General features: G+C 33.9%; 3 protein-coding genes across 3 annotated transcripts; 1 reads left to right on the top strand and 2 right to left on the bottom strand.

Annotated features, from left to right (window-relative positions):
- Positions 1-3520: 3520 nt before the first annotated feature.
- PHYBLDRAFT_71543 (hypothetical protein) lies at positions 3521-4738 on the bottom strand (the record flags this gene model as incomplete). Its single annotated transcript, XM_018442499.1, has 4 exons — positions 3521-3618; positions 4023-4045; positions 4446-4547; positions 4659-4738. The coding sequence occupies 4 exons, from the start codon at positions 4736-4738 to the stop codon at positions 3521-3523; spliced, it is 303 nt and encodes a 100-aa protein (XP_018288146.1).
- A 2794-nt stretch (positions 4739-7532) lies between these two features.
- On the top strand, positions 7533-8405 carry PHYBLDRAFT_71542 (hypothetical protein; the record flags this gene model as incomplete). Its single annotated transcript, XM_018442498.1, has 1 exon — positions 7533-8405. One exon carries the CDS (start codon positions 7533-7535, stop codon positions 8403-8405), a length of 873 nt encoding a protein of 290 aa, XP_018288145.1.
- A 3542-nt stretch (positions 8406-11947) lies between these two features.
- On the bottom strand, positions 11948-12341 carry PHYBLDRAFT_159582 (hypothetical protein; the record flags this gene model as incomplete). The annotated part of the gene is made up of 2 exons (XM_018434012.1): positions 11948-12006; positions 12116-12341. The coding sequence occupies 2 exons, from the start codon at positions 12339-12341 to the stop codon at positions 11948-11950; spliced, it is 285 nt and encodes a 94-aa protein (XP_018288144.1).

Genomic DNA, 12341 nt, shown 5'->3' with positions numbered 1-12341 from the left:
ATATTCTAAGATACAGGATTTCCACTCCAAAAGTTATATTTTTTTTTCAAACTATATATTTTGCAAAATCAAAACTTTCATTTTGTGCTCCGACTATATATGAAAAAAATAAATTAATTAATGCGGATAGAAAGAAATTTAAAGCAAATTAATAAAGAGCATGAAGAATGCTAATATGTGCGATAAAGTATTTAAAGAATGTCTACACTGTTTATTAAAAACAATATAAGAAAACATGCAATGTCAATATATTGTTATAAGAAAAGTATATAATGCTAAGTTTGTAATATGGTTTTGAGAACTGTCTTTATCTATTACCTTTTTCTATACTCAAATCCTCCAACATGAACCCCAATCAAATCGCTATCGTTAAGAGAAGAAAGAGAAATGGACCACAAAAGGTTCTTCCGATCCACATCAAGAACATGATTGTGGAGAAATGTTATATAGAAGAGTCCATGACCCGAGCCGAAGCAGCCAGGGCATTTGGTGTCTCATAGGTGTCGATTAACAACATCCTCACCAAGTTCGAGAGGGATGCTACTGTAGAGCCCAAGAAGCGAGGCGGCTCGCGCGCGGAAAGTCTTAAGATAACCGATGAGCATTCGAAGTTCATTCAAGACCTCTTGGACGAATGCTGCACCTTGACTCTTGGTCAAATGAGAGAGGAACTGTTTAGAAAATTTCCAGAGCTTCAAGAGCAGAACTTGAGTATCAGTGGCTTACATAAGCACATTATCAACAACATCGGGTTCACATTGAAGAGAACCAAGCCGGTCGAGGAAAAAAGAAACGACCCGAAGACTATTGAGCTGAGAAAAGTATACGTAGACAGTATGCACACGAATGGTTTATCGTATAAAACCAATTGCATTTTTGTGGACGAAGCAGGCTTTAATGCAAACCTGATCAGAGGACAAGGGTGGTCCAAGAAAGGCGAGACCAGCATTGTGAAGACGAAGTCGAAAAGGGGACTAAACATCTCAATTCTTGCCGGTATTTCTTACCAAGGTGTTGAGAGTGTGCAGGCGAAGTTAACCCCTGGTGGCACGACAGGACCAATTTTCGTTGAATTTGTAAAGACGATTATGGATTCGCTCGACCACAGTAATGCTGCCCCTCACAACTTCATTATGGATAATGCCTCGATCCATAGATCCCATCTTGTCACTGAATTGTTTGCTAATTCACGACACCACCTACACTTTCTCCCCCCATACTCTCCTTTCCTAAACCCGATTGAAGAGTGCTTCTCCAAACTCAAAACACTGGTCAAGAGAAAGCCCGGGTTGGTATATGGTCAATTCTTGGAGTATATTGCTGAGTGCTCCCGCCATATCGCTATGGAAAACTGCCAAGGCTGGGTTGATCATAGCATTAACTTCTTCCCCCAATGTACAAATAGCCAAGAAATAAATTGATTTTTTTTTATATATAGTCGGAGCACAAAATGAAAGTTTTGATTTTGCAAAATATATAGTTTGAAAAAAAAATATAACTTTTGGAGTGGAAATCCTGTAGTATCGTATTGCATATAAAAAAGGATTTAGCCAATCAGAGAGCCGTATGTTTTTCGATCAAAATTTGATCTTTCAAAAAGACGATCGAATTTTGATCGTCGATATTACAATTTTAGTCTAATAAGGGTTGCTCCCCCCCTCCCTCCGGGGGGGGGGGGGCAGAGTCCTACAGGCAGTTAATATGTAACTCTTCCCTACTGCTCTATTCAGTTAAGCACACAATTACATTATCTATTATCTAAGATTATTGTCGAGTTTATGATTTGATGTACTTTTGGTATATCATGTGATTTATAAAACAGCATGTTTTTGCAGGCAAATCTGTATATCACGTGATGCTGGTAATTTTGATTGATTTTAGTAGTCCAATAATATTGCGTTCTGAATTTAAAATGTGATCGATCAATCTGGCTGAGTACCCTCATAGAAAGTGAGATCGAAATAGCAATCTTGGAAACAACAGGCCCTTTACTTCAACAAAATGACCCAAAAGAAACTCAAAATTATATCAAGGCTGGATACGTCCTTGTCGCCACGCTGCATGTCATCGGGCGAAAGTCTCACTATGGTGATTTTGAAATTTTCAAAAAAAAAAATTGGCTCTTTTTTGTTCAGGCAACACGTTTGTATTTTCTCTTTTCTTTAAAGACATATCCGCTAACGTTTTGTTTTATGGCGTTTTTCAGCAACAAATATCAGAATTTAGAGAGAATTTATGCCAGAAAGCAAGGTTTATGTGATTGATTGTATTGGTTCAGTCGAAGTGCCAACAGAATCAAAAACTTCAAAGGAAAAATTGAGAAAGTTTATTGATCTATTCTGGTTCTTAAGAGCAAGATATACTTGATCCATATTTTGACATTTTATTTATCATCAGTACCTTTTGTTAGCAGCTAATCAACGAATCATATCAAACCATCGATGAGCTACAAGGATTACACATTGATAATATGAAGAAAAAGGCTAGGAAGTTGGAGGGGCACGAAAAAGTAACAAGTTTGTGTGACAACTTCAAAATAAACACCCTGATCAAATTGCCACAGATTTACATCAAAAAATCAAGTCATTTGCAAATCAATAGCTCACCAATTAGACCAGATAGCAGTAGTTAGATAATTAGGGCATATCTATCGCTACTTTTTCATTAAAATAACACAGTTTACTATATGCGCTTTATACTTGGAATATTTCAAAGTTATTTGATTAAAACATACATGTTAACTTATAGACCAAGTAGGGATAAATGGATTTACATGTAACAAATATTTGTTATTTCGGTACTGGAGTTAAAAAAAGGTTTTCTGTTATATAACAAATACAAATATCTTTATTTATTATATACCATCAAAACGAGTATTCTCAAGACAATTAAGAGTGGCGGAAGCCATACAGAAAGTAAGATCAGTATTGCAGTAGTTGAAGCTAAATACAAAAGATATTGCTATGCAAAGGCGAGAAGGAAACTAACTTGTTATTACAGAATTGCAGATACTGAGCAATTAGAAAAAAATAGTTTACACATTATATTGTTACCTTATTTTGAGTTTTTTTTTTAATGCCAAACAAGTTTCATTAGATGTATGTAATAAACAATATTAATCCAATAACCACCGATCAGATTAACTGAAGAGCTAGTGTCGAGTCTGGAAAGACTCCAAGTTCAGAGGATTAAGCAGACGCGGGAGTTCCTATCTTTCAAAGTTCCTCGATAGGCTTGCCGGGTACGTCAGGGAGCAACGCATGCTCCCTCAAGTCATTGGTCATTGTAGGCTAAGAAAGATAAAAAAAAAAGGCAAATGAAGGCTCGAGTAATCAATATTAAAAGAGCGTCACGATAAGTATGCCGTATCAAATTATTTGGTGTGGACAGACTAAAAGTTCAAAAAAAGGGTAAAAAAAAGAGCAGAAATTTAAGTCATACCATTGGGCAAAATTTTTAATCGACTCTAATTAGTTAGTTTTCTTCCATTGCCACTAGGATTGAGAAGGGAAGCATTTTTTTATGGAGAAGATGTGTCATATAATGAGAGGTCTAGAAAAACTCGCAATAAAAGGTTCTCACTTAATGACAGAGACGGGATTATATGCACAATTTTATCTAATATGTATTTTGAACTAATTTTGAACTTTTTTTTAAATAAAGATGTGGACAGCCATAAATTAGTCTGATTGACTAAGTTCAGGATGAAGTTGCTTTACCCTTTTTCTACCCTTTTTTTGAACTTTTAGTCTGTCCACACCAACTGTAATGTAAACAGGTTGTCTCTTTGAGACATTTAGACATATAGATAAAATGTCTGAATAAATGTCTACTTTGTCTTAAAACTAATTTCTCTTTGTCTAAATTTCATTCTCGTTTCGTCCACAAAAAGTAAGCAAGATGCCTAGAAATTAATTTGGATTCGCCTAAAACATTTCCTAATTTGTCTCAATCTCAAGTAGAAACACTGTATTGAAGAATTAATATATCCCACTCATAAGACATGCGGTGGATTAGCTTACCAGCATGAAGAATGATGCAGTGCCTTTAAACCCACGTATTTGAATTGTAAACTAATATCTGTGAAACTCACAGCCTCATATCAAACATACTGGGCACCACCCATAAGAGATCAGTCAGAACTTTGCATACTACTCCCCACTAAGCGAAAGCAACATTTAACAACCTGCGCAGACAAACCGGAAGACCTCCCGGTGATTCGCCTTACCAAATTGTAAAGATCGACCCGATGTACCAACCTATGCAACCAACTTTTCTTTCCATATCCCAAAATAGTATCATAATTGGCCAATAAACAAATAAATCGAAACTCTTCCCACTTGATAACTAGCTTTGAGGTTTTGCGAGCCAGGATATATAAGCTCATGAGTCAGTCTTTTCCTGAGCTTTCACTTTTTTACAATTTTTTTTATTGAGGCACTTACCAAAACATTTCGCTGAATGAGATAAAACCCATGTAACCGCGTAAGTATAAAATATCGCAAGCCTTGCCAATTCTAGTTATAGCTAATTCTTTTTCCAGGAACCTATTTTGCTTAGTTATACTCTTCATAATATAGCAGTACTACTCAATTGTATTCAGTCCAGGAGAATACGTAGAAAGGCAGACACAGAATTATTCTCGAAAGCAAATATACTTTCTTATAGTCGCTGAGCTGTGAATAAGCGTATTATCTATAGCAAGGTTGTAAGTCTTCATTTCTGGATACTTATCCATTTCGTCATTAGTCTTACAAAAACTCAAATAATTTCGTGCTGCTGTTCCTATGTTATAACTGTCACTTTTTCATTCAAGCTTTCTCTTTTTGATATGCTTTAGAACTCGCAACTTAGTATTAACTAAACCAATGTAAAATGTGGCATCTAAGATTGATATTGTGCTCATTTTCATTGACCCATTTATGTGCTGCTTAGATATGAATATCTAATTATCTCACAGTAGCAGAAGCATTCATACATTTGGTGAATAATAAATAAATAAATAAATAAATAAATAAATCTAGACTTATCTTTATCAGTGCAGACTATATAAAATTTCTTATTGCATAGCCCCATTCTATATCAACATCGTTCTTGAACACGTTTTTTTTGCACGACATCGAATTGAGAATCAGCAACTTTACTTTCTGAAATGACTGTAATGTATACAGTCTTTTTGTTTGGTACGACATCCGGAACAGACGGTATGCTTGTCCTAATCTCGGCCTTTCTTTTCTGTGGGTTGAGGACAAAAGAGAAGGATTTCCAGTCATTTGGCGCAAATCCATAAAGTATACTGCTACTATAATTACTCATTATTATCAGCCTTTTACAAAAACTCCGGCTACAATCCGTTATAATGATGAGTGAGTATATTTTGCAGACACTATACAGCGTCTTTGAGTATTTTACATACATATACACACTCACTCACTCGTATATATATATATATACATATATATATATATGATAGCATTAGTATAATGGTTAGATCATTAATCAAGGTGGTTAGAATGGAAAAATTATATACACAATATACTGTTTGCCTACTGGATATATTGCAAAAAGTCTTGAAAGATAAAATAAAAATAAGATCCCCTAAACTCGCCGAGATATAATGATATAATGGTATAATGGTATACACATATATCATTTAAGTAAAATGGTACAAATACGAAGACTACGCCTAAACGATAATCAGGGACAATTTTATTTTAAACAACAATAGTAATACTGATAAAATAGAGTATCTATTTAGCAGTAAAATAATAGGTAAATATAATTATAATAATGTATTAATCTATATTATATCTAAGCTTTTGGCTTTTTTTTTTGGTCTAGAAATATCTATATGTATATATACTGTAAAGAGCATTGCCACATTAAATTCTAGTAATATAATCTCTAGACCAGTCAGACCTAAGGTATGATTCTGTACCAGAATAACAAGGGATATGAAAAAAAAGTGCTGTGAAATACATATGAAAAAAAAAATAGAACAATAAAAATATTATATAATATATTGGTAACTGAATATATGGTTTTCCTATTCGCCTTATTCCGGTAGACCCTCTTGGAATTTAGCCGTGTGAAATGCAACATACACCATCTATAAAGGGAGTACAGGGTCACCCAGACAAACATAGAAATTCCCTGTGAAATGTATACGTGTATGCTCACAAGTATAATTTTTTTATTGTTATTATTATTATCCTTATATATAGCTTTGTGGGCTATGTAGTCTTGATTTGTTTGGTTCACACTTGAAAAAATGATGCTTACTTTTATTGTGCTTTGGTGTGCTTTGGTGTGCTGCACTATATTGTGCTGTATACTGAATACCGTATTATATTTAATGAAAAAATAGTAAATATTATTAGTAATTTACTTTAGTGTGGACGCTCAGTCCAAGTTTGTTTTATTGTGTTTGGATAGCATAGTAGATTTTTTATTGATCGTATTTGGAGTCCATGAAACATAAGCCTTTTACTACTGCACTTAATATTACTATTCCATATCGTATTGCATTTTTATATCTTGTGTGATCTATGTAAATTACAAAGCCACCATCATCACTATAACTACAACTAACATCTAAAAAAACCAGTAATAAATAGCCAACTATTGCATGCACTGGTAACTAACAAAACACAAACCTTCTTTTGTCTTCTTCTTTGTATTACTTCTTTACCCCCAACAAAATACAAAGGGAATTTTATTATGAAAGACACTACCCCACAACATGTGTTGTGATGTCTAATCTCTGAAGTGAGGCCACATTCCTTTATATATATTATTATCCATATTTCTTTACTTATATTCCTGTGTAAGTGTCTGTACGTGTGCCTATTCCTGTGCCTATTCCTGTGCCTGTGCCTGTGTCTGTGCTTGTGTGTGTTTGAAAAGAACAATGGGACACAGTCGATTATGGCACTTTACACAGAGATTTCTTATTGTCTAATCTCTTTACAAATATTTTACATTAGTATATTGCTAGAATTGAGTATGTACTCCATATTAATCAGCTCTTATTGCATGACTATATAGATTAAGAATTCTTTGCATTGTACAGACTATATTGTATTGTATTATCCTGTTCATAAATCACAGCAGAATGTTTATATTCATCTCAAGGCAAGAACACGTCTTGAAGCCTGATATCAAAATACATTTACATATAAATAAATTATAATATAGATCCATAAGTGTATATGTGCAAGGGAGTGTGTGAGTGTGTGTTTATTAAAAAAAAAACTCACGTTAGAAAGTGTGGTACACAAACAAGAATGTGAATTTCGTATTCCAGCAATATCCTTTTTTTGCAAGGGACTAGGTTTGACTAGCCGCCATGCACCACAGCTACAACCACAACCACAACCACAACACCACACCACTCGGTCGATCAATGTCAATTGTTGTTTTTTTTTTTTTTGAAAAAAGAAAATCTTGGGTATAAATACGAATAGAATAAATACTTCTTCTTCTTCCCTTTACTCCCCCATCTAAATTTCAACAAAAAGAACGCTAATAAAATGCCTCTTGACTTTCTGTCCAACGATTTTATATTTCCTTGTGAGCCTGAAACTCCCAAGCTTATGTCTGGTCCGAATGTCAAGGTACCTGAATCAGTCGACTGGAGCTTTCAGGCCACGCAAGACTGTGTCCACGAATACACAATTGTTTCGTCAGGAAGGATTCCCGGTGCGTTCGAGTTCCAGCTCAAGACCGATTCGACCCAATACCACACTTACTCTGAAACATCCTCAATCTGCTCCCATTCATCACTCGACCAAAGCCTTGAGCCTGAGGCTTCTAGTACTATTAACACCAAACATACCGAAGACTTGAAATATGCTCAGCATGAAATCGAACGTATCCAGACCTACGGTGGCGATAGATTCCAAGGATCGTATTCATACAGCTCTAGTTCGTCAACCCATAGCAGTGCTGAAGATGGTGTTTTCTCTGACGTCGAGTTTAGTACGATTCACGACGACAGTGCTACCGAGAGTGAAGATGAGAGTGTGATTGAGATTAAGAATGACAGTGATTCTGTGATTGAAGTTTCTACATCACCTGCCAATAAATACCCACTCCTATCCTTTGATTCTCAAGGCTCAACGCTGGCCGCTAGTAGCCGTAGTAGCACCAGCTCTATTTGTTCTACAGACAAGGTTCAAAAAGGGTATTATTTGCATACTGGACTCCCTCCCGTCACTGCTACTGTCACAAAGGTGGTCTCCAGGTCAAATTTCAACATCAATACCAGATCACTCCAGGATCTTGTTGGCAAATTCAAAAGACAGAAAGACTCCAAATTCTCGCATGTTTCCAAAGCCTCCTCAACACAACCACTGTCTGTAACCCAACGCTTCCAACGTTTCCTACACATCGGAGTATATTAAAAAGGAGAAAGAAAGGTGCCGGGAAGTTTCTTTGTATTATAGCCCTCCTCTCTCACTCTTAAGCTTTCAATTTCCTTCCTCTTCAATCACTTTATTATATGTACATAATGCAAAACTGGATTTTTGCTAAATCTTGCTCTATCTTTATTTCATTCATTTTACTTTTCTATTATATATCTACACTTCTTTACACTTTTATGCTCTTTATAAACAAATCTACACACACATACATATAAATATATATAAATATAAATTATACATTATATTATACAACATCAACAACAAAACTGTAAACGATAAAAGAATACCCATTTTTCATGCCAACCAATAAAATTATCTCTACTATCAATTTGTGTCTAGTGTGTACAACAAGTCAGGTCATCTAGTAATTTAAAGACGCTCTGGTCATGCACATACATACACGCACACATGGACACACACATTTGTAAAGAAAGAAAGAAAAAGGAAATCCAAATCTGTAGATTATCAAGCCAAACTAAGGTATTGTGTGCACATGGATTTCCGAACCGCTCAGTTGTGTTGTGTGAATGGTTATATAAATATATTTATATATAAATGTGTAGGTGCAGTAGTACAGATCCAAACCACTGTAGGTCTCTTTCTTTTCTGTCTGTCTGTCTGTCTTTCTTTTGTTTGGTCCGGTCTAGTCTGGTCCGGTCTAGTCTAGTCTGGTCTGGTCTGGTCTGGTTTTGTTTGGTTTTGTTTGGTTTGGCTTTGTGTCCTACTTTTCCTTTTTTTTTGGACCACGCCAAAGATCAATCAATACGATAGCCACGCGGGTCAAAGAAAGCCAAAACCAAAACAGATAATCCGATAAACCCGTGGAAACAAATCAACCAATTTTTTTTAAAAATAAAAAGAATCTTTATTATATAACAATGAACATTACTATTCAAAATCAATTGCTAGTTTGGTATAAATATTAATCGAATTATAAAGCCCTTGTTCGAGCTTGTGTGTGTGTGTGTGTGTGTGTATGAATATTAATATATTGTTCTTCTTATATTTTTGGTGCAAGTGTGTATTTTATTGTTTTCTTTTTTTATACCACATACTTTATTTTATTTTTGAAACAATAAGATTATCTAAGATCTAAAAGAGAAGAATAAGAATAAGAAGAAACGTGGAATCTAACAATGTACGCTATACATGACTCGAGATATCACTAGTCAAAAGGTGTTATATATATTTATATAATAATAAAGAGAATGGAAGGCGAAGGGGGGGGGTTGGAGGCTCAGAAGATTTGGACTAAATTTTTGAACAATAAAACTGGATTTGAATAGTATAGTAATACAAAGAGAGAGAGAACAAGTCTTTTGAGTAACCTTCTTGTCTGAATAAAATAAAATTATATATCTCTCTATATCTGTATATGCCTCAGTTGTTTTTGAAGTATTTGCTAGTCACAAAAAAAAAGAATGGATATAGTACTATTATTGTCTTATTCGCTTATTGTGGTCTGATGTATATATTTTTAACTTGTATGAAACAAACAAGATTAATCTAGAAGACCTGTGAAGTATCTTACTATTTGTCGAAAGTGCATTACATTAGACAACAGGTATATTATAAAATAGTCTATATCTACATAATGTATATATTTAAATACGTTTAATTAATAAAATAAAAACTAAAAGACTTTTTTTTTGTATTTCCATCAATTATATATAAAGTAAAAACTCGGTGTAGCCATGACAACGACAAAAAATAATCATGTAAATGCAGTGTTCCTCTCTCTCTCTCTCTCTATATATATATATATACTTATCAATTGGTGGTATTACAACAATATATTACTGCTACAAATATTATTATTCTTATTATTTTCTCACAGACGTGGGGTTTATATATTTTTCTTTTATATCATTATATGAAAGCTATTTACATATTCTCCTTCATAGTCAATATGGAAACCAAATACATTGTGTGAAATCAAACCATTTGGCATTCTTCAAGTCCGAGCCGTCTTTTCTTTTTGTTTGATGTATAAAGAGAATATTATGTAATTGGAATCCTGCGCTATTGTAGACACTATACAATAGGTGTAGGACTATCTTCTCAAGGTATACACACACTGCATTAATGATTCTTACAAAGCTTACAGCTATGAAACACACATTGGCCCTAATATACACAAGCTATATATATGTATATATGAATAGATATTGTGCACAAACGATGGAACACCATAATTCAAAAAAAAATATCAGTTTCAAAGAATTTTCCGAAATCAAAAGGTTAAACAAATGAAAAGCAAAATACAAAAGACCAATACCAAGACCAAGCCTTTCTTACAGGGTAAATTAAAGGGTTAGAGGTTATTCGAACTTGAATTTAAATAGTAATAAAAGTGCTGGTAATAAAAAGGAATTTTATGCTTATTTTATTATTATAAAGATAACCGAAACATCTAGTCCCCAAGCTTATATCCCTGTGTTCCAAAAAAAAATTGCAGGAGAAATTGACTCTTTACTGCAAAATAGATACATAAAGAGGAATCTATGTGAATTCTTATTTTTATTATTTTTGCTATTTATGAAACTTTGACGAGTTTCGAGTATGTAAAACTCAGGAGTAATATTGTATCTGGGACACACACACTGTACACACACAGACACACATTTGTATATGTATATAGATTGAATTATACAACACTCGACTGTTATTAGAATATCACTATGTCTCTATAGATGACTACGATAATAAGATATTTTACAGATAGTAGAAACACCTTGTTCTGTTTCAATATTCATTTCGAAAACATCAAATTATCGAACATTTCAAAAAATTCTCTAAATCCAAAAGAAGAAAGAAAGGAAAATTGGGAGCCACGGATAGTAGAGAGATTTGAATTTTATTTGATTGATATAAATCACGCCAGCTGCAGGATAATTGTAAAACAGAACAAAACCGAAGAAAAATAAAATGTAAAATGTAAAATACAAAATATAAAAGATTTCTTGGTCGTATGATTTCTTTAACAAAGATTAGATCTTGGTGGTAGTAATGCTGATAATTGCTATCAATACCAATCCCAAAAAAAAATAAAAAAAAATACCAAACACCAAATGGGACCAAACGCTGAATAAAACTGGTAGCTTTTTCTTTTTCAATTGGATATTTTGTGTTCACTATAGATCACATCTTTTAGGGATATCCTAATAAAGATATCCCAGTTCACCAAGTACAAATATTCCTCGCATAGATCACTTGGTCATTTCGATCAGAAGCTTATCTACTGTTATGACTCAACAAATGATTTTTACGGACAAGAAAATAAAGACATATACACGGACAAATGTATGGGCAACTGAACAAACAGTAAAATCAAAATTTTGGCACCAAAACAGAATTATGCTTTTATATTTTACGTTAAATATATGCATATAATAAAACCACACTTAAGGTCCATACTTCTTTACAAAATCTCTTGTCCTTTTATTGTATATGTAGTTTAGAGCATACCCACTCTTTCATACCTTAATATCCAGGTGTCAAAAGAAAAGAAGGTAGACACCTCAAAGATGTCTGTATTTGTGGTCCTGTGTCTTTGAAGTATTGTGACATATCTTGAAGACTGTACATATACATATATATATAAAAACGCACATAGGCACATGTATGCTGTGTGTATAAATTGAGACAAAAAGTGAAATAAATCAAGGCAAAAATCGTGTGATTCTCACATCTATTTTCCTTTTTGCTTTTTGTGTGTGTTGTAGCTTGTGCATCACACCGCACTGACAATGCTCTTGATCCACAAAGACGGAAATAAACCCAAAAGAAAAAAAAGGCTCTTGTGTGCTTATTGTTCAAACTGTTCCGGCTGTATCCAGAAATATTATTTGAGAAAATGTTTTTGGGGACATTTACCATTACTACCATTTCTACAGCAAATACTCCTATTATCAT

Source organism: Phycomyces blakesleeanus (assembly GCF_001638985.1).
Source record: "Phycomyces blakesleeanus NRRL 1555(-) unplaced genomic scaffold PHYBLscaffold_19, whole genome shotgun sequence".
NCBI classification, from domain to species: domain Eukaryota; kingdom Fungi; phylum Mucoromycota; class Mucoromycetes; order Mucorales; family Phycomycetaceae; genus Phycomyces; species Phycomyces blakesleeanus.
The sequence above is the reverse complement of the archived record's forward strand: the minus strand, read 5'-3'. Positions and strand labels throughout refer to the sequence as shown.